Source organism: Falco rusticolus, chromosome 8, assembly GCF_015220075.1.
Source record: "Falco rusticolus isolate bFalRus1 chromosome 8, bFalRus1.pri, whole genome shotgun sequence".
Taxonomy (NCBI): Eukaryota; Metazoa; Chordata; class Aves; order Falconiformes; family Falconidae; genus Falco; species Falco rusticolus.
In genome coordinates this window covers 23,973,167-23,994,385 of record NC_051194.1, presented here as the reverse complement: position 1 = coordinate 23,994,385, position 21,219 = coordinate 23,973,167, and the positions used below count along the sequence as shown (strand labels likewise).

The window sequence follows — 21,219 nt, the reverse complement described above, 5'->3', positions numbered from 1 at the left end:
GCTGGAATCCAGATTAAATGAAGAGAGAATACGGAAAATTAATTTTGCACAATAATACCAGAGCTGTCAGAGGCTTTGTTTTACATCATCAGGAATATAAATATGTTAGGCTCTTTGTTCTGTGTGAACAAATAGATGAATTTTACTCACTTTCTACCTTCTGATTCTTATTAAAACTGGCAAAAGGAGAGAGCATTTTTTTTTAGATAAACTGTATTATGTGACTGCATGAGGACTGCTTTGCTAGCCTTGTTTAAAAGCAGTAGGTAAAGAAAGAAATTCCTAAAAATATGACTTACTACAGACCTGTGCACCTTTACCATTTCTAAGGGCACTTAGAAGTGAGACATGACTGTTCTGTTTCTAGGCACAATGTGACGCCATTCTCAGGCAGAGCGGTAGATAAACGTTGTCAACTTCTCGCCAAATTACTTCATCATGTTCATACTGAATTAAGGGACTTTTGTTATGAGGGGTGGTCAGTCCAAGGAATGGTGGCAGAACGAGAATCTGGTTAGGAAAATATCAGGAACAGCTAACATACAATATCTTAAATGTACAGAAAATTGCTCTTCAGGTATATACGTGAATATTATATAGAATTATATATAACAATTATTTAGAATGAAAGGAGAAAAGGAAGGCAAGTTCAGCCTGAGCTGAGTGCCGTCTGAGTTACAGTAAATATTGTTTCAGATATTCTGTTTTCAAAAATATTTTATCATAGCCAGCGTTAAGCATATCGACAAACTTTGGAGTCTGATACCCGTAGAAATGCAGAGAACTCCCAAGCATTAAATATTAGAAGTCCAAGAGCTAAACTGTATATAAAATGTCTCCTTCAGCATCAGTTCTTCGTATTACCTGGCTCCACATATATGTGTTGTAGAGTGCTGTCAGGATATCTGGCCTCAGAAATTCATTACATCCATGTTGCAGGAGCATCTTGGCAAAGGATTTATATTTTTTCTGTTCATGCAAATGGCAACGAAGCACAAAAGAGACTCGTGAACACCATGAACAACAACACAGCTCTAGATCCCAGACACTTTGAGAGTGGAGAGATTTAGGCAAGGTACTATATGCATTCATTCAGATGTGCATACAACTTACATCTATATAATTAAGAATGTCAGGAGTATATAGTAAAAGATTTCCATTAAGGAAATTGCAAAATTTGCCCAAAAAAAAAATTGTCAAAAAAAGCCAAATTCGTCACTGTTGCTTTATCTAGAAATGAATAAGAAGATAATATTTGTAAAGGTCATAAAAAAAGAGAGGTTATAAAAAATAAATGCATGATACTGTATTTTTTAAAACCTCTCCGATGACTTCAAAAAGCAATAGATTTCTGATGTCAATTGATGCACAATATATGAAAGTACATATAGCAGAGATTAGCTCACTCAAAAAGTAAGGATTCTTTTTGGGTGGCAAAACAAAGATCATCTGATCAATTGTCTGATCAATCAAAAAGATAAAACATCACAACATCACAGGTGAAACCTATGATACTGCTAGCTGCAGATGTTTTGCACAGAGTAGCTGTGAGTGAACCAGGCACTTGCTGGCAGCACTGGCCAGTGCTCCTACAGTACCTGACTGCTCAGAGTAGTCCCCCACTTGGCCAGGAGGTTCTTAGGATCATCCACAATAACGCTGTACCTATCTTTGAGCTTCTCATAGGCAGCTTTATATAATTTCTGCTCAGAATAGCATAATACAGTGTAACAGATTAAAAGAGAGTGAGGACATAAAGAGATCATCATTTTAACCATTGAAACCTCTTTACATGGACTATTTAAAGGCTGAGATTGAAGTTTATACCCAAAAGAGAAAAATATATTAAAAAATGCAACCAAACAACACAGAGAGAAAACATTTCTATATAGTATATACATTTCTAAATTTCCACTAGACAGCCTAATCCACAATTCAAGGACACCTATGCTCCATCCCTGCCACTCTTCAAACAAGCCATTTTATTACTTACTTTCTTAATGAAAAATAACTGCAGAAGCAACTCTGTGTGGAACTAGATTCCTGACTTGAGTACAAAGAGAACATGAGATGCAAGGGTAAAATACAGTGTTATCATCAGAATTTTTGCAAGCAAAACTATAATCCCTCACCACAAAAAACTTCACTAACATGACAATTAGGCAAATTCATTTCAATGTATGGAGCCCCTCTTGCTGAATTTTTCCTCATTAATGTTTCTCATAATAAATTTTTCCTTATTTGCTCTACTGAACATTAAGAAGACTGAATACTAACAATCTTCTATAACAAATTGTGGTTCACTGCTTATCAAATTGAGTATGAAATTATACAGCAATGGTACTGGAATGGTATCTGTTGTGGAAGTTCTTTTAACTTAGAACAAATAATACTGCAATATGCTTACTGACAAGTAAAGAATTAACACAATTTCTGGTGAAAAAGAATAAAATACCAGGGTGAGAGAGTCTAAATATATGCTGCTTTAATGAAAAGCATCAGTCTGGTGTGATATGTCTGCTCTAAGCTGATGAGAATTCACCTAGAACACGGTGCCTTTCAATGAGCTTTGTCCTGTAGGTGTACAGCCCTACTCCTAAGAACTCCACTGGTGATTTTAGTCTTAAACCCAGGGGCATTCCTTAACCCCCTCTGCTCCTATGTTGTGCTTATTGTTTCTTTAGCACTACAGGAGGAAAGCAAGAAAAAGTAAGTAGCAGAGTGGGAGAATTCAGCACAAAATATCTGAACAGAAACAGAGCTACGATAACTTCAGACATAAAACTATCTTCCTAACACTGAGGAAGGGGTTTTTTCAAAGTTTCAGGAAAGCAATTTGTGATTCTCTCTAGACCTTTTTTCACATGACAATCAACAATCAGTGTTACTAAGGAAGCAGCATTATTTAAGTTAGCATTTATTTACCAGTCAGCAAAGGAGCAGTTTCTTTGCAATGACAGCGTAATGGAACAGGGGCCAGCATTTCAATTTTTAGGTACTTTAAATCTGGCCTGTCCTAATACTCAGACAAGACAATAAAAGCAACCTTGTCTTTCACGATTTTAGTCTGATCATAAGACATCTTGAAGCCTGAATATACTTTGGATTATTTACAATCTCATAAGGAAGATCAATCTTCAACTCAGTATTAACATACACACACTTATTTCTTCAGTATGAGATTCTACAGAAATTTTTAATACTTACCCCATCCATCAACTTAGTTGCATATTTAAAATGCTCATTAATTGGAGAGTCAGCTACATACTTAAAATGAGACTTAGTCTTCTCAAATAGCTCCTTGTACTTACACTGCAGAAAAAAAACCAAACACAAAAAAAATATTCCAATGTCAATCCAAAGAAGGGTAAGGCCATGAAAATATATTTTAGAAACAATCTGCAGCAAAACCATGGTGGAATTATTGCATATGTGCATTTAACAAATCTACAAAGAAAAAATAGTTGCAAATGTAGTGGTTTGCAGGATGGAACTATCACGTCAAGAAAGGAATGGAAATTTCAAATCTTCATAATTTTAAAGCTAGACTTAGAATCACTAGAAAAATTACTATGGAGCTGATAGCTTTGCAAGGAACAGAGGGGATAAATAAGTAAAAGGTCATTTTGCCTCTTTTCTTATATACCAAGAACTGAATGTTTAGATGCTATATATTAACTTCTACCATGAGTTATTCGTATCAATGTCTAGGTCAGAATTGGATTGTCCTGTGAAAAAATTATCTGTAATATAAGCCAATGTCAAAAAAACACATTTAGGAGACTGTTTTACTTACCCCGCTGTAGAGCACCTTGTTCTTTCCTGCCAGAGCAAAAGTTGGAGTATCCCATGCGTAACAGCCAATGCCTCTGAGCCAAGATAAGTCTTCCTTGTATTTAACCTTTAGAAAAGAAATAAAATGTTTCAGTTTTCAGTGGCACTGAGTGGTAGCTGATCAGTGCTGAAATGGCACCTCAAAACAAGGTGTAGCAAACAGAGCTACATCCATTATTATTCCATCATAAAGCGAGTTACAGTTACTCATGCTTTTCTGATGGAGTCAGGTTATTCCCATACCTAATCTATCATTAGCTATTGGAGTTCCTGTGTGAATTTTGAAAAACTTTTACTCTTGTACAGTTAAGGGGTTATTGTATAGGTACAGGTATGTACAATTAAAGGTTGTTATTGTGTTAACAAACAAATTAAGCAAATGCAACTGAAATTAATTAAGACTGTTCTGTTAATTTCAAAAGGAGATGGGCTGCGATTTTAGCCATCTGATTTGCTCTGTCATTTCACAGATCTGGCAGGTGAAAGTGTAAATCACTTTTACAAATTTCAGCTGCCTCCCCTTCCTCAAGAACTGAGACTTGGTTTTCATTTTGGAAATCTACTTATAACTTTCAGCCTCTCACATCCAGGACCTATTTGAACTCACATCACTAATAGCATCTGTGACTGCACGATGATGGAAATGCTCCGGACGGTCTGGGATTGATCTCCAGATTCCTAAGTTGCTCATATAATTTTCCTTATATTTCACCTACAAAGAAAATTGAAGAACTGAGTAAAACAATTTAGAACACTCTAGACCATGCCATTTCAAGTCATTCCTTTTTCCGAAACATCAGAACTAAAACAGTGGAAATGAGATTGACTTGCATTCACCTTTGTAACATCAAAGGCAATCAAGTGTATAATATTCCAAAGAAGGAAGGAAGCTAATTAGTAATAGTGCTGATCATATTTTTCTGATTATTTGACACGCTTAAATAGAACAACAGCATAAATGGCATAATCTAGGTTATTAAATGGCAAATAATTAGGAATGAAAATATTGTATACATACACTACTGATATCATCGGTGACCTTTCGATGATAGACAATATCCAAAGCATCTTTCACCGTGTGGTATTTGCCCTTATTATTCTCAAAGGTTTCTTTGTAGCGCAACTGGTAAGAAAAATAACATATAAAATAATATATTATATTTACCTGTCAGGAACTGTTTCAGTTAAATTTCCTGCCTTTTAGGAATGACATCCAGGGATATGTTGCTGTTTAACATCCTAATCTAAGCCCTGAGGAATTTTAAGAAGCTGCATTTGCCTGCATCAATGGCAAATTGACTGAAACTTATGGTGAAAAATAGAAAGAAAAGGAGTTGGTACATCTAAAGAAACATTTCACCCTATTCACTTTTATATTGAAGACAGAGAAAAAAAGAATCCATGTATCACAGGACTACTCTCTAGAGCAGCAAAAGTGCCACTTTTGCAATAAAAAACCTACTTATCCTTTCTTCCATGTCCTGATCTAGAAGAAAGCAGGACGATCATCCCAGACTTCGGAGAAAGACTTTCTCAGAGGAGAAACTCAGACGTGCAAAAGAACTGGGACGCTCCTTGGAAGTATTTAAAGATCATTCTTAAGAGAGCAGTAAGACTAATCACTAGAATAAAACACCTGCCCAGCACATATCCTTCCAGGATGCAACATGCAATCCGAAATATATAGCAAAGATCTCATGAATGAGAAAAGTACTCTTAACCATTGCCTTAAATCACAAATCATTATTCCACGCTTGAAGGAAAAATCAATTTTACCTTAATAACCTTATGTGCAGCAGCTCAAATAATTTTTCTCTCTAACCTACTTCTAAATTAAAAAATGAGCACATTCTCAGTGACATGCAGCTTTACTTCTAACACAAAACTGTTATGAAAATATCTGACACAAGGTATTCTATCAAGGCTCCAGCATCAATCATTTCACTCTGCACTATTTAGAGATTCCACGTGTAAGCAAATTACTTTAAATCTATTTTTAGTTTGTGCAATGGCAAATGAAAATTAACTATAATGAATGAAAAAAAAAGCATTACAGTGACACCAAGTAAAAACGTAAAAATCACCATAATAGCAAATGGAAATGTACGTGCAAATGGGGTGACCTACTTCATGACCCACACTGAGATATTCTATGCTTTGCATGTTTGTTCCCCACTGACCCTTCTTCTGTTTTTTTTGTAAAGAAACCAAGAAAAAGCAGCAGTCAAAGTGTTCATGGACTACGTACATCACTGGCATTCAGGTATGCTCTCTTGGCTCTGATTAAGACTGGTGTGTCAGGGACAGGTGTGTATTTGTCCTTCATCTTCTCATACTGGGTTTTATACTTTTTCTAAGAGAGACAACAAAAGGGAAAAGTTATATCTTTAATCTTAGAAGCATTTGCTAATCTGGTATTATGTTAATGCCCGGGGGTGTTACACCAAGTGCATAAAGTAATTCTTGTGAAGAGCTTCTGTCAAAACTTCGGGAAACAAGCTCAGTTTTTTAGCTTCCTAGGTCTTCTTGGTCCTGCAGCCAGTGTACCTCAGATTCTACAAACAAACACTTACAAACAGGTACCTTATAAAATATTAAACCATATTAAAATATTGTACTCTTTTATTACAATTTATAAAAGAAATGTTGAACGTGAGCATAAGAGACAAAAAACTAAATTAAGAGTAAACAGATTTGAGCCATGAAACTATCACTAAAATTAGAAATAAAACTTCTGAACAGTTCAGCATAGCGGTACCAAACAAAGAAACCCAAATATCTTACCTCACTGACCATGTCCTTTACATGCCTAGCATGTGTAAAGGCTGGAGTCTGACTACCAGCATGATGATGGGGCCTCTCTTTCGTTGCAAGTTCCACATACAAGTACTGCAGCAAGAAGAAAAGAATCAAAACATATACATTTCAAGTAAGTTTTACTTTATGTCTCTGAAAAATATCTGTAAATTCACAATGCACACATAACCACATAATTTACCGGATGAAAAAATAATGTGCCCTTTCCTCTTCCATACCATCTCAGTTCATCTTTCTCTATCAGTACTCTTGACATTTTGTAACTGCCAGTAACATGCTCACAAACCAAGAAGTCAAGTGTATGTGACGTTAACGAACTCTGCCCTATATTCAGACCTAGCTTTACATAAAAGCATGCATGAGGTCTGTTTTGTTCTGCAAATTTAAAAACTCCACAAAATTTGTAGTTAATACATGAATAAAGAAATGATGATGAATAATGGTAGATGAAAATACTTATTCTTCTGACAAAGTCACATTTTCAGAGAATTTGAACAGAACTGTACCAGGGTTCAACACTATTTCAGATGGACAAAGCTGAACAATTCCACCACAGAGACATGGCCAACATGAAAATCCATAGCCACTTAAAAACGAGCAATAGTAATTTTAAATGTTTTCTCTAGGAATTCTACATTGCCTTGAAATGGCCTGGAAAGAAAGAGGGATCCCCTGATAGGTTTTTTATCAGTACGTTTTTTTTCACCTGGCTCTGTATTTTTTGTCCTTGCTTGGCTCTTAAGAAGTCAGGTGTATCGAGGACGGAAGTGTATTTTGTCTTCAGCTCCTTGCCTGCAGCTCTGTAAACCAACTGGAAAAAGACAGGTCCATGAGTTATTTCTTCTGTCGCATACAGTTGTTTAGCAGCAGAACAATCACAGCTTCGCAATTACAACATCTCATTAAAAAAAAAACAACAAAACAACCAGTGAGAGAGTCTGAGCTTAATCATAGCTAACAAAGGTGTGCAAAAATAATACCGAACTTACTTCACTCAAATGGGTTTTTAGCTCCTGAACCGCTCTGTATCCAGGAGTATCCAATACCACATTGTATTTAGGCCACATCTTCTTGGCAGTATCAGTGTATATGTAATTAGACTGGAAAAAGAAAAGCAGTATTACTTAGGAAGCTTTTATTATTCCTGATAGTAAAGAAAATTTTACAGTGTAACCTAACAGTGTTTTGAAACAACTGCATGGCGAGAAATTCTGTCATAAGTCTTTACTCATTTTCATGTACTTTCTGCAAGTACACAGCGTGTTTGTAAATAAATCAATCATTGTTATACGTGGTTCTCACAAGAAAAATCTTACCCAAAGCTTACGCAGGTGACGAGCACGGACCATATCAGGAGTATCATACAGAAAGCAACCCAAGCCCTTCAGCCACTTCAGATCCTCTTTGTATTTATTCTGTGAGGCAATTAGAAAAAGAAATATCAGAAGTTAACTTCTGGGATAATTTTATTAATCAGTCCCCAAACACAGAGACAAAGCATTTAGCTATTACAGAATAGAATGCAAATGATAGAAGCCAAATTCCACTTTCAGTTTAAAAGTATTAGGCTTGTTGTATTCAAATACCAGGTATCTTAACAGAAGTTGCTTACATCACTTGTGATGTCCCCAACATAGCGGCAATGCAACACCTGAGGAGTGTATGGCAAGGAAATCAAGTGTCCCTGCATCCTAAAGAAATCTGACTTGTAGATCAGCTGAAAGACAAATTAAAAAACAGCATTTCACATGTTTGGTCATGTTGAATATTCTAAATCTCTTCTGGTTTTTATGTTAGAAAGACACATACATCACTGACAGCTTCCTGTGTTGCTTTGACTTGACGGATTTCTGGTGTGTCTGGAGTAGTATGAATCTTGTCCTTGTTCTTGTGGTATGTTGCCCGATACAACCTCTGTATCAAAGGAGAGAGCATTTGACATCTTAAAAACTTAAAATGGCAAGTATTTTGGCAGTGTAAGTGCTTCTCTTTTAAGGGCCGATTTTTGCTAGGTATTGCATAACCAACATGGAAAAGGGAGCAAGCATACTATTTTCTAATCAGGCAAAGATTTTCCACAACTGTTTTTTGATAGCAGCACCTCTAATACATGGAGAATCTGAGACTCTATTCTACAAACATGTAAATATGTATGCTTAATTTTCGACCTATTAAAGACAATGATCAAATAAGTGAATACATACATATAAGACCTAAAACAATGTCATACAGATACAATAATTTCTATGCAACTTTAATCGAGTAGCAGCACAATGGTTAATAAAATTAGACTGCAATTTGTTTTATATTATGGTAACAATTTTACGGGATGACAGAAAGTTATCAAGAACCTTAAAAAACCACATAGCCCAACTCCAAGCCTTGATCAATGATCTCTTGCCATTTCTGATGGATATTTGTCTAAACTGCTCTTAAATTCCCTGAAGAACAGGGATCCCACAACCTTCCCAGTAAGCGTATTCTCATCATTTGTATTTTGGGTGCTACAAATAGAACTGAAAGCAAATACATGTATTTACTGTACCTCATTAATGACTTGATTCACTTTCTTCACATTTTCAAACCCAACATCTTTAGGTCCCAGAGTATAGCCTTTAGCTTTCATGTGTTCATAGGCTTCCTTATATTTCAGCTATAAAGTGGAAAAAGGAACAAAACCATACAGAAACTAAATTTGATTGCAATTCTAGTTACACTGCAGTTCTGACAGTAATTTATGCAGTATAAATTGATTATTAGAGATAAACAAGTGAGATGTAGCTATATCAGAGTTAAATACACTACATATCACTATTATTTTTACTTTTCATGTAGCCCAAGATTAATAACATTTCAAATTTCTCTTACATTCAATAAGGTATCCACATCTGCCTGAGGAAATATGTATTTTGATAGTAATTGCATAAGATAATCATGGGGTTTGGTAACATTTTAAATCTGTTAAGGCAAACATTATCAGTGTTGGGGCTTGAGTGCACTAATAAAGATATAATTGCCCTGACTAGCCACATCTGGGATGTCAGGCCTTGCCTGAGTTCTGTTGTAAGCACACCTCTCTTCAGCCCTGCCACTGTCCTCATTTGCTGCATGGACATTGGTCTGGTGTTATTGGTAACTTGTCTCCTGGATTTACCTTGGACCTATGTCAGAGGTAGCTTGTCTCCAATCTCTGCTCTGTTTCCTGTGGCTCCTGACTGGATCTCCCTAGCTGGACCTTGGCCCTGGTTCCTCACCTCATCTGGGACTGTTGATGCAACCTGTTACCAGCACCCTGCTCTGCTCACCCTGCTCAGGTACAGTGGGACTTCACCCTGGATGATGAGATCACTACCTATGTCATGGTCACCCTCAGTTCATGGCTCAGGCATCCACACAGAACTACCCCACTCTTGTTGCTCTCTGACAAGCAATTTCACACCGGAGAAAAAACTGTCTCAAACAGTGTGTGCTCATATGGGATGTGCATCAAATATTCCCTTGCAACCTATGTTGCAGAAGAACTTAGTACATTACTTACATCACTGCCAATGTATTGGACATGTTTAGCATGCTGAAAGCCGGGGGTATCTGCGGGAAGACTGTATCCAGTAGGCAGAGCATTTACACCAGCCCAGCGATACAAATTCTGCAACAGAAGAGAGCAAGAGAGAGTTTGTGACAACTGCATGTAATACTTGACAGTATTCATTAGCTGAATAGGAAATCTCTTAATCGCAATTGGCAAAAGATTTTCCCCACATCCACATTATAACGCATACTTGTAACTTAAATGAGGACATTTTCCTGCTTTCATTTTAGAGCAGTGAAATCTAGCTTCTTCATCTGAAAAGCTAAAAACAGACATTAACCTTTAAAGCATTTGCTTTTTGAAGATCAGAAACTCTGTGGACCCAAAAGTTTTATACTTACTTCACTCTGTATTTTGTTCGCATGATATGCCCGCTCCAGATCTACTGTTTTATCAGTAGGAATCATTTTGCCTTTAATATTGTGCATATATTCACTACGGTAGACAGCCTGAGAAAAAGGAAATGTAATTAGAGGAGAGTCATAATTGTGATGTTCTCTCACAGTCTGTCTTGTTTGCATATATAAGGGAACTTCTAAAAAACTGGATGAAAATATTTTGGATTCAGGCAATTATTGATTTTACTGACTATGTTCTCATATCTTTAATAAAGGCATAAGCAATCTGTTATAGGTAACAGGCAATGATTAAAGAATTAAAATGAAATTATTAAAAAATATTAAGAGTCACATTTCTAGAACTTGTGAGGTAATAGCATATGCAATATTGGGGGTGAAAGGTGATAACAAACACTTACTTCGCTAGCATTCAAGCCACTGAGGACATTCTGGACATAGACAGGAGTGTCTGTGACCATAGTGTAGTCATTCTTCATTTTTTCTGCCTTAGATTTATACTTAATCTGCAGAGAGAAATTCAAGAACTATAATTAGTAAGGTTAGTCATTGTTAACTGAATTTATTATATCATTATATTTACAATATTTATTATTTTATTACTGAACTATTCCAGTAGTGAACCAGCATTTAAACAGAAAGCGTATTGAAATTATGGCTGAATAAATGAACATGGCACCTTACTACATAAGAACAGCTGGTAAGTTTTATCAAGGAGTATTAGGAAATGTCAATACTCATTCATAGAATAGGCATATGTATCATATGATAAATATCCAAGGTACTTCTGATACAGAATTTATGAAGGGACGTACATTCTCAAAAACCATAATGGTTATTCTCCCATTTTAATGGCTTAATCCCAAACTAATATGTGTCTTAAGATCTTGAGAGAAGAAAAAGAGATCATAAAATCAACAACAAAATACTTTTTTTTTTTAATTAATTGTGCATAATTTCTTCTTTACTTCAAGGGTTCTAAATGAAGAATTACTGTTATAAGTGCTTTTCTGAGAAGACAAGTATTTAAACATATACTTAATGCTTTCCTGAATGGGGTGTAACCTGACAATACCTACTTCTAGAGCAGCAAAGTTTAAATAACCATATATGGTTATTTAATGAATACTTCAGCAGACAAGGTTTTATAACGTTTTCCAGATTATACCTAGAGTAGAATAAAGCTACTGCATCCTTTTAATACAACAGAGTGAAAAAAACTAAGAAGTAAAACCAGTGTATCCACTCACATCACTGCGAAGATCATAGGCATGTTTGGCATGGAGAATTTCAGGAGTGTCCCAAACAAAGCAGCCAATGCCTTTCAGCCAGTTAAGATCATCCTTGTATACCACCTAAGGTACCAGAGCAAAGAAGCAATCTGTAAGTCTTCCACAAGGATCTAGTCCCTTATTGCTAAATCAGTCTGAAACAGAACTGCCAAATGATGCCAAGTGAAGTTTCTAATATTTTGACTTTTTGAGTTTGGTTTGGCAAAATTGAAACAATTCCTTCTGGAATTTAAATAATTTTTCTTCATTGCTTCAGTTTGGCCAAGAAATAAATAAAAAAACCTAAACAATGATTTTTAAGAAGCTACTTGCATATCCTGTTGGACAATGATTTACTGATATATTGCTGGCCTACTCCCGGGCTGACTTCTGCAAGACAAGAAGCTTCACACCACCAGAATTTTCTCAAACTTCCAAAGTTTCCACATCTTATGCAACCAAATAATAAAGGACAATTTACAGACGGGGTAGGTGAACTGATAGAACCGTAATTTTATGATGCAATGCCTACACGATAACACTGAAATCACGCATACTAAGTCACATCTCAACTACACACTTACTGCCAAGTGTTACAAAAAAAATTATACAGATGTTGTTTAGCACTGCATCATGCAACAGATTCAAGTGGCAGCTTCAGACTGCTCCAACTAAGTTTTTGCTAAATCATCTCTTCTGACAGAGCATCAGTGCAAAAATCTTTTAAAAAAGTGAGCCACGAACACATGATTTGTGAACTTACATCACTGACTTGATCAGTTACTTTTCGAACATGGGCATTGACTTGAAGATCTGGTAGACAAATCCATTCATGGAGATGAGTGCGGTAATCAATTTCACTGACTTTCTTCTGTGCATCCTTAGCAGAAATTATGTCTACCATGTCTGGAATAATGTGGACTTTGGCTTTATTCTTCTCATAGACTTCCTTGTACAGACGCTGAAGAGTTAAAAGAGTACATTAATAATGCTGACAAATAGTCTGAAGCATTAACTGTCGACAATTTTGAAGCAAAACTATTCATATTTTTATGGAATTTTAGTGGGAGAACAATCACTTTGGCTATGACTAAAAATTTACATCTTGCCTACTCTAAAAATAATTTGCAGAACCTTAACAAGGGCGATAGAATATGATATGTCAAATTTTCATTGTACTCACATGTTAAAAGGAGGTAAATTATGCAGTGCTCTGTTTTATACATAAACATATTACACTAAGGGTTTAAGCCATGCATGTAATTTAACAGTTGAGTCATAAGCTTGGAAAGACATTTGTAAGTGTATTATAGAATTTAGCAAATACTGAACACTTCCAAATGCATGTGGAAATATGATATCTGAATGAAGGTGTGTGGATTCTTTGAGTAGCCTCTTCTGAGGTAAGTATGGTTTTATCAGGAAAACACACATCAGAAAACATCACTTACATCGATATTAAGCTTTCCAACTCTAAGGCACCTTGCTGTATTAGGATCATCCTCAACGCCTCTGGGTAGCGTGTACAGTGCTTTAAACTTGTCATATTCTTCTCGGTATTTTACCTAAGCAGACACAAAGAAAGGCAAAAAATAACTGACACTAACGAGTCAACTGTATTTTTGGAACTAAATTCACCAGTAAGCAAAATATTTAGTTGAGTCCAACAAGCAGATAAAGCCTTTTAAAGCAGGATCTTGGTTTTCTATTTTATTTTAAATGCCAAAGGAAGCACATCATAACTATCATGCTATAAAAAAACCACAACAGCTGACTAGAAAAATTTAAAAATAAATAGATGTAGATAATATTTATTGTTCCAGCTCTTTCATTTAAAGGTATCCATGAAGGCAGTAAGCTCTTGTAAGCCTCAGTTCAGTAAAGCGCAAAATTATGTACTTCTGTACTTGGAAAAGCATCATTCGAAGACATTTGGTGTTTTTCTGATCTGGATGCTTCTGCAATTGAGACTAAAAAAACCCTAACCAGACATTTTCAAGAAACAGTTTCTATTACTATTAAATGTGACATTTCTTTCCATGAAAAGAAGCAGCAAAGGACTATCTGTTATCCAAATGACCGTCACAGAAAACAGATACATAGTATATCTAAATTAAAACCAGAAGATAATTAAAAAAAACCCAAACTTTTTTATTCCTAGAATTGATGATCTGAATTAAAAAAAGAAGAAATTATTTTATTCACTTACAATACTAGCATTATGCTTCAGTTCTTTTGCACGTGCTAGAGATACAGCATCAGTGGGCATTATGTAGCCAGTTGCTTTCACTTTTTCCCAGGCTTCCTTGTAGAGATTCTATGGGAAAATAGAAAGTCTGAGTGGCATAATTATTCTCCTGGGTAATAATCAACAACCAATAGAAATCAAAAGCCTTTCTGTTTTTATTTATACATCATAATTATTACTTAATATCAAGAGGCTGTACACTAGTTTAATCTTGACAGTGCACATAAAGGGTGACAAATGCTTTCTAACTATTCATGTCCATTCTTATACAAGGATTAACTTTATTCAGGTGCAATTTTCTTCAGGGAATCCATTTATCAATGCATGTATTTTGACAAGACTGGAACTACAGCTAGAAAACATGCGCTTTGCCTAAAATGCAGCACCTTCCCCATGCTCAAGCATCCACAGAGTTATCACTGGCTTTGATAAGCTCCATGTTTGGGTATTTATCTTCAGTGTGAACAAACTAAATAAAACAATCTCACACAGTAGCACCTTTAGCAGAAAAAAAAATAATATGCAGAAACACTTACATTGCTAAAGAGATGTTTCAAATTTTGAACTCTCTCAGAATCCACTGTTTCAGTCACAGTTGTATACTTGTCCTTAGTTTTGTGGTACTCTTGCTTGTATTTCACCTGTAAGATGAAACATTCAGGTAACTTGTTTCAGTTCTCAGAAGGAGCAGGGGTTAAAGTCTCAATAGAACAAATGGGGAGACTCACATCACTAGCATTTACACCGCTCTGCACAGCAGTCACATAGAGAGGTGTGTCAGTAACAACACCAAAGTTCTGCAGATTCTCTTTTCCTGCAGCTGTATATTTTATCTAAGGAAACAAAACACAAGAAAACATAAATGATGAAAATGACCAGGAAATCCTCTGCCAGCTTCCTTTAAAATCAATTCTGGACAACTGAAGCCCAGGATTATGGCCCAGTTAAGTCCTACTTTAAAAGTGAAAAGCCATAGGAAAGAAATACTTAATATACAGCCAGTTTGAACTAAGGAATAATGAAAATTGTACATTACTGTATAGCATCTAGCAGGCCAAGAGTACAATCAGCAAGGCGAGAGACAACTATTTTCCCAACACAAATGTCTCACTGAGGGTATCTTGTGCACAGAAGGGCATACAGAAAGACAATGCTTTGTCTTCTCACTGTTAAAAAACATAACCTTGCTGTCCTTCTATTCTTCCAATTTTTCTGCTCCTTCAATAATAAAACTGGTCATGTCTCTACAGATGAAACTGTAAGAGTATATTATAATAGTTTGAACAAAATATTTCTAATGTGATAGGAATCACTTCATTCTGCTCTGGACTAGGACAGCTGTCAATCCCAGTGAATCATAAATGGAAGAAAAAAATCTTGTGGATATTTACTTATTTGAGGAAAATGTGCTTACTTGGCTCTGGAGGTCATATGATTTTTTAGCATGCAGGATTTGTGGAGTATCCCAGACATAACATCCAAGTCCCTTCAGCCAATTTAAGTCATCTTTATATACCACCTATATGGAAGAAAACAGACTATTAAGTCAGGAAGAAATTTTCCTTCACCTTGAAGAAAGTAGTACTTGTTTCTTCTCAATGTTCATTACCTTCCACTCATGCAAAGTCAGTGCAGAAGGTTACCACTGAATCTGAACCAGGCTCATTCAGTAATTCCAATCTATTTGGAAGTTTAAATATGAGCACAGAAAAGACTAGCCCATCTTATGGTTTGACAGAATGATTTTTTACCCACTGGATTTGCACGGGAAACTAGACCAAATACTAAAGCATAATAGTAGGCCAGGCAATTAACACATCATCAGATTTTATTAGGAAGGTTGGTTTGCCCAAGTTGAGATATTGTTGACTATATAATATGAAAAAGTGTTGTGGTTCAGTGTGCCACTCACTCAGCCGATATTCTGTGGAGTGATACAACCCCAAATGAACAAAGAAAAGCCTTTTCCAGACCCATTGGATCCAGGAGGATTGCGGACACTGTCCTGGTCCCTTTGCAAATTACAGCATTCCCAATTACAATACATAATGATCGCTGAAGTGCAGCAACATTCTGACTGTACCATGGCACATCCACATCTCTTCTCTGCATGTGCCAGATGGCAAGCATTCTATACAGTCTCATCCAGTCAAAAAGAGATTAAATGTTGATAGCAGTGACCACTGGGAAGGTTTCATAAATGCTGACTTAAAAAATCTTCTGATTTACAAATGAATAATCCATAACGAGACCACTAAAATGTCCCAAAGAAAACTGAAAATGTAATTTTTGCTATGCTACTAAGCAATCTAAGACCATGGCTATTAATTTCATATTTAAATACCATGGAAGATATTGGAATGTATTTTATAATTAAATACCTTGGAAAAAAAAATTACATGAAAGGCTACTAAAATGTCAAACAAATAAAGGAAACACATACATCACTCAAAATTTCCTGGGCTTTTTTGGCTTGAATAACATCATTTTCTTCAGGTGAACAGCTCCACTGATGGAAGTAAGTTCGATATTCAAGATCACTGAGGATATATTGGCACTTCTTTGCTAGCACATGATTCATCATGTCACTTGGAATATGAACATTTGCTTTGGTGTCTTCATAATTCTTTCTATATGCCAACTAAAAAGGAAAGAGTGGGGAAAAGCTAAGAAGAGAGAACAGTGTTTTTCTGCATAATTTTGACTTTAGTAGGATACAGATTATAGCATAATCTGAGGCATGCTTTCTGGATTTAGTAGCTAAACTCCCACGGGATTCAAAAGGACAAAATCTTAACTTCAGTACTAATCACCATTTACTCTGATGAGGTTTTAGAAGGACAAGAATGACCTTCATTAGCAGATTTAACAGGTGGTGAGAAAATTAACAAGACTTCAAGATAAGAAAGGTCTCATGCTACAAATATGTTTTTAATCTAGTTAAATCTCCCTGTCCAAATGAAGAATACTTGGGATTATACTAACTTTATGCCCTGCGTGATATGCTATATGTGAGTGGTGATAATAACAAATACCAAACGTGCATTTTACTTTTCTAGTTCTTAAATTCCTATTTCCATTCAAAATTAACACTTTTTTCTTTGTACAGCAAAAGAATCCCAAGCCATGTGTTATTTCTTATGGCTCAGATTTTTAAACTGAAATAGAGAAAAGTTTTTTTTCCCTATTCTACTATGTGTAATAGCTAAACAAACCACTTCTTAATGTCCTAAATAATTTCAAGTTCAATTATTAAATCCACATACAAAATAATCATTCAGGAAACATCAGCATGTTGAAAACACTTTTACTGATGTTATTAAGCATTGCACTATTTATGTTTAAATATGTCGCACTAAAATAAAGAAAATGGAAAATACTATAGCAAGACTAATTCTCCTTACCGCACTCCTCATTTTCTGGAATGCTAGTGAATGAATGACACTGGGGAAATCACCAATCTCCTTCCCAGCCAGGTAATGGCCTTTCAGCTTCTCATATATTTCCTTATATTTAAGCTGCAAAACATTTATGAGGAAATTTGAAAGTTCATTCTAACAACATACAGGAAAAAAGGAAAAAAAAAGAGAAAGAATGGAAAATTCATACTAACCTCACTATTTATGTAGTTGGCATGCTTCGCTCCAACAAGTGGAACATATTTCTCATCCAAAGTATACCCAATGGGCTTGCTAACTTCCCAAGCATTTTTATAGCGTTTCTAGACAAACACAACATATACAGGTTTTGATAAAATATCCATTATACATCCCAAGAAACCTGACTCTGCCATTTATACACACATGGAATATGGCTGTTTTTATTGAGTAGCTCTGTATTCCACGATGTGTTCCAATAAAGTAAACAAAGAATGTTAATTCTGAACACTTATTCAGTGTAAGGCAAACAGAGTAAGTGTTCCCATTCAGGAAGGTACCTGAGCACAAATTTGAGCTGATCTCTACTTTCTTTACTATATTTGGAATTCAACATTTCTCATCTGGAAGAGTAATAAAAGTATCCAAAATATATATATGAACTCTTGTTTAAAAGTGAAGTGTAAAATTGACATTGCTAATGTTATAGATGTAAGTTCAAAATTATGAAAAATCTTCCAGTAATGATATTGTTTATTATAAGAACATTATGTGCCAGTGGCACTTTTCTAATGTTATATTTTGTTAAATATTAAGTATATTTATTTAATTTATATTATTTTACCTTCAGACTAAATCATGAAGCACCTACTCATATGAATGAGTAGTCACTTAATATTTTCAAAAAATAGATTTCCCATTAAAACTAGTGAGTCTACTCAAAAGTAACTGCTTAATAATGTAAACCACCTATGATTTTTCTCATTAAAAAATAAATGTAGATTTCATCGGAGTCTGGGAAGATACTGCTGGATGGCAATTAAATTATTTTTGTCACACAAATTCTGCTACTGCTACTTCCAAACACCCCACACAGCAGTGCTTTAAGATCAGTTCAGTAAGGAAGGAAATTATCCTTATCCCAATGATCCAAAGTGGGAAAAAACTGAAGAAAACAGAGATTAAATAACTTTCCCAGAGCCTCCCAGCAGACAGAAACAGAACAGTTTTCTGAAGTCCACTCCACATTATGTTGCTTTCAGAACAAACAAATTAAAGCTTAGCTATTTATTGAATCTTACATCACTGTATAGTAAGGACATGTCTCTGGCATGGTTCAGTGCGGGAGTATCATCAGACCCAATATATTGGCCTTTCTCAAGGTTAAACGTTTCTTTGTATTTTAGCTACAAAAGAAAAAAATACAATGTTAATTCCTCAGGAGAAATAAGTTATCCCAATTAGTCCATCTATTAAAAGTAGACATTAATTTTGTGTTATGTTATCATATCCTCAATAACATTGCGTAGCACATTCCAACCACTATAGTACACAGACAAATGTCATCAATAAATATGTCACACAACAAAATTCATACATTATTCTAGTGAAGTTAAACATGCTGATCAGCAAATACAGTTTAGTAGCAACACCACTAGCTCCACTAGCACTACACAACTAACTTGTTCACCAAGAACAAGATTTAGTTTTGAACTACTGTAAGCAAAGTTTAGGTAAACTTTAAATAACAGACTTGCTATATTCTTCTACAGAAAAAATACTAAATTATTTTGGATAGCAGTATTGTGTTGTTCATTTATGTCACTTCTTACTAAACTTATTTATACCAACAAAAGTCTATTATTAATGACGCATGCATGTGCATACACACACACAAGGCTAAACTCAGTTTAGCAAAACCAATTAAGTCATCTACTGATTCTAGTAATACAACAGTTTCTATTTAAAAAAAAAGTACGTACATCGCTCTGATTGACAGAGTTAATCTTTGCCAAAACAATGTCAGGAGTGTCAACCACGCTGGTATAATTGGAAAAGTTATCAAGGGCTTCTTTTGTATATGCTCTCTGTAAAGAGATGAAATACTTAAACACTGTGCATGAGAAAGAAGAGCTAATCACAAACTGCTAAAATATTTTCTCTTACCTTATTTATCAACTCTTGTGCATTCTTAACTTTCTTATGTTCCACTGAATCCAGAGGAATCCAACCACAGCCACGAAGCCATTCCAAATCTGATTTATAAATATTCTAAATCATAAAAGATAATAAGAAAAGAAATAATTTAGCATGACATTTTTCAGTCTTACATAATATGAACACTACACTTAGACCAAACTAAGTGGAAATGACACAGTATGTGTGTAATAACACTTACATCACTTTGCAGATCATAGGCCTTCCTTGCCTGAATACAGTCATTTTGGTCAGGATGGCATGTCCATTCATGCAGGTATTGGCGGTAGTCGACATTGCTGACCAAGGTCTGACATTCCTTTGCTGCTACAACGGACACCATATCCGGAGGGATGTGAATTTTGGACTTTGTTTTGTGATAGTCTGATTTGTACAATCTGTCATTCTGGATCTCGCCTGCATGCTCAAACCACACCAGTTTTGGATCATCTCTCATACTGGCAACTCCAACATAGTGACCTCTTTGCTTGACATAGTCAGCTTTATATTTAAGCTGATGGAAGAGGGGAGAAACATGTACAAAATCAGCACTGATTATATCTGTTCTGTTTTTAACCTGTGAACAGCTATGGTTTTGTCAACACAAAGAACAGATGAGACAGGGAGTTGTCAACTGCAGTCTTAGGTTTTCAGTACATCACCAGATAATAGGACACAAACAATAATGTTACTTCGTATAGTCCTTCCACTACAATTTTCTAGACTAATAGGCTACCATTTTTCAGTAAACAGTACTTTCAACACAAGAGGAAAGCCTTGTTAAAAAATTTTTGCTAATAAGTGCATTTAGCCTCATCTTTGTAACAAATTATTTGAGACTGTCTGAAGAGTGGATGCTTGTTTAAGGTATTTACATCACACTTTTGATAAAATGTATATTCAAACAAATAGTCATGCAATATTTTCAACATACATTATGCATAAGTTTAAAATGTAACATGCATACCATCTTACAGTTTTTCAAGGAGGAAGCCTCCATAATATGCCAAAAAGTTAAATCAGAGCTATATATTATAATTGTATCATCACTTCAATTATTTAGCATCTATAAAATATGGAAGTCCACCTGAGTTGACTTTGAAAGGACTGTTTCTGGAGAAAGTGGTGGTGGAAGGGAGAATCTGACCTTCCAGCACTGATAACTGTAAAACCTGTAATAACAAAGATGGCTGAATTGTTTAGAGGAGAGGGGACTTCAGGGGTCATGAAAAGCAATGGAAATCTTTCCTGAATGGAAAGCTTTCTGTCTGTTGTTGAACTTTCAAGACCTTTAACATTTCCAGGCTTCCAAGCACTTGCCTTCCTAATGAGAAATATTATTACCTCACTTTGGACATCATTTGAGTGTTTGGCGTGACAGATCTGCACAGTGTCAGGAGGCAAGAGGTAACCAGTGGCTTTTTCTTTCTCCCAACTTTCCTTGTACAAATTCTGTAGAAAATAAAAGGGAGGAGGAATTCAAAACTACTATAATGATAGTTGCTACCTTATATTAATCTATAGTAATCTA

General features: G+C 35.4%; 1 protein-coding gene across 1 annotated transcript in view; it reads right to left on the bottom strand.

Moving 5' to 3' along the window:
- NEB (nebulin) overlaps positions 1-21,219 on the bottom strand; it is a 132,519-nt gene that overhangs the window by 37,076 nt on the left and 74,224 nt on the right. The window contains exons 87-117 of the mRNA XM_037397516.1: positions 21,033-21,140; positions 19,891-20,202; positions 19,659-19,763; positions 19,475-19,579; positions 18,794-18,898; positions 17,729-17,836; positions 17,520-17,633; positions 16,559-16,756; positions 15,530-15,634; positions 14,844-14,948; positions 14,652-14,756; positions 14,077-14,184; positions 13,319-13,432; positions 12,631-12,828; positions 11,847-11,951; positions 10,998-11,102; positions 10,582-10,689; positions 10,190-10,297; positions 9,197-9,304; positions 8,461-8,565; positions 8,264-8,368; positions 7,968-8,066; positions 7,641-7,751; positions 7,358-7,462; positions 6,619-6,723; positions 6,083-6,187; positions 4,853-4,957; positions 4,442-4,546; positions 3,797-3,901; positions 3,208-3,312; positions 1,599-1,703 (exon numbers count right to left, since the gene is read on the bottom strand). Coding sequence (XP_037253413.1) covers positions 1,599-1,703; positions 3,208-3,312; positions 3,797-3,901; positions 4,442-4,546; positions 4,853-4,957; positions 6,083-6,187; positions 6,619-6,723; positions 7,358-7,462; positions 7,641-7,751; positions 7,968-8,066; positions 8,264-8,368; positions 8,461-8,565; positions 9,197-9,304; positions 10,190-10,297; positions 10,582-10,689; positions 10,998-11,102; positions 11,847-11,951; positions 12,631-12,828; positions 13,319-13,432; positions 14,077-14,184; positions 14,652-14,756; positions 14,844-14,948; positions 15,530-15,634; positions 16,559-16,756; positions 17,520-17,633; positions 17,729-17,836; positions 18,794-18,898; positions 19,475-19,579; positions 19,659-19,763; positions 19,891-20,202; positions 21,033-21,140 — 3,684 coding nt within the window. The remainder of the gene's footprint in view (positions 1-1,598; positions 1,704-3,207; positions 3,313-3,796; positions 3,902-4,441; positions 4,547-4,852; positions 4,958-6,082; positions 6,188-6,618; positions 6,724-7,357; positions 7,463-7,640; positions 7,752-7,967; positions 8,067-8,263; positions 8,369-8,460; positions 8,566-9,196; positions 9,305-10,189; positions 10,298-10,581; positions 10,690-10,997; positions 11,103-11,846; positions 11,952-12,630; positions 12,829-13,318; positions 13,433-14,076; positions 14,185-14,651; positions 14,757-14,843; positions 14,949-15,529; positions 15,635-16,558; positions 16,757-17,519; positions 17,634-17,728; positions 17,837-18,793; positions 18,899-19,474; positions 19,580-19,658; positions 19,764-19,890; positions 20,203-21,032; positions 21,141-21,219) is intronic.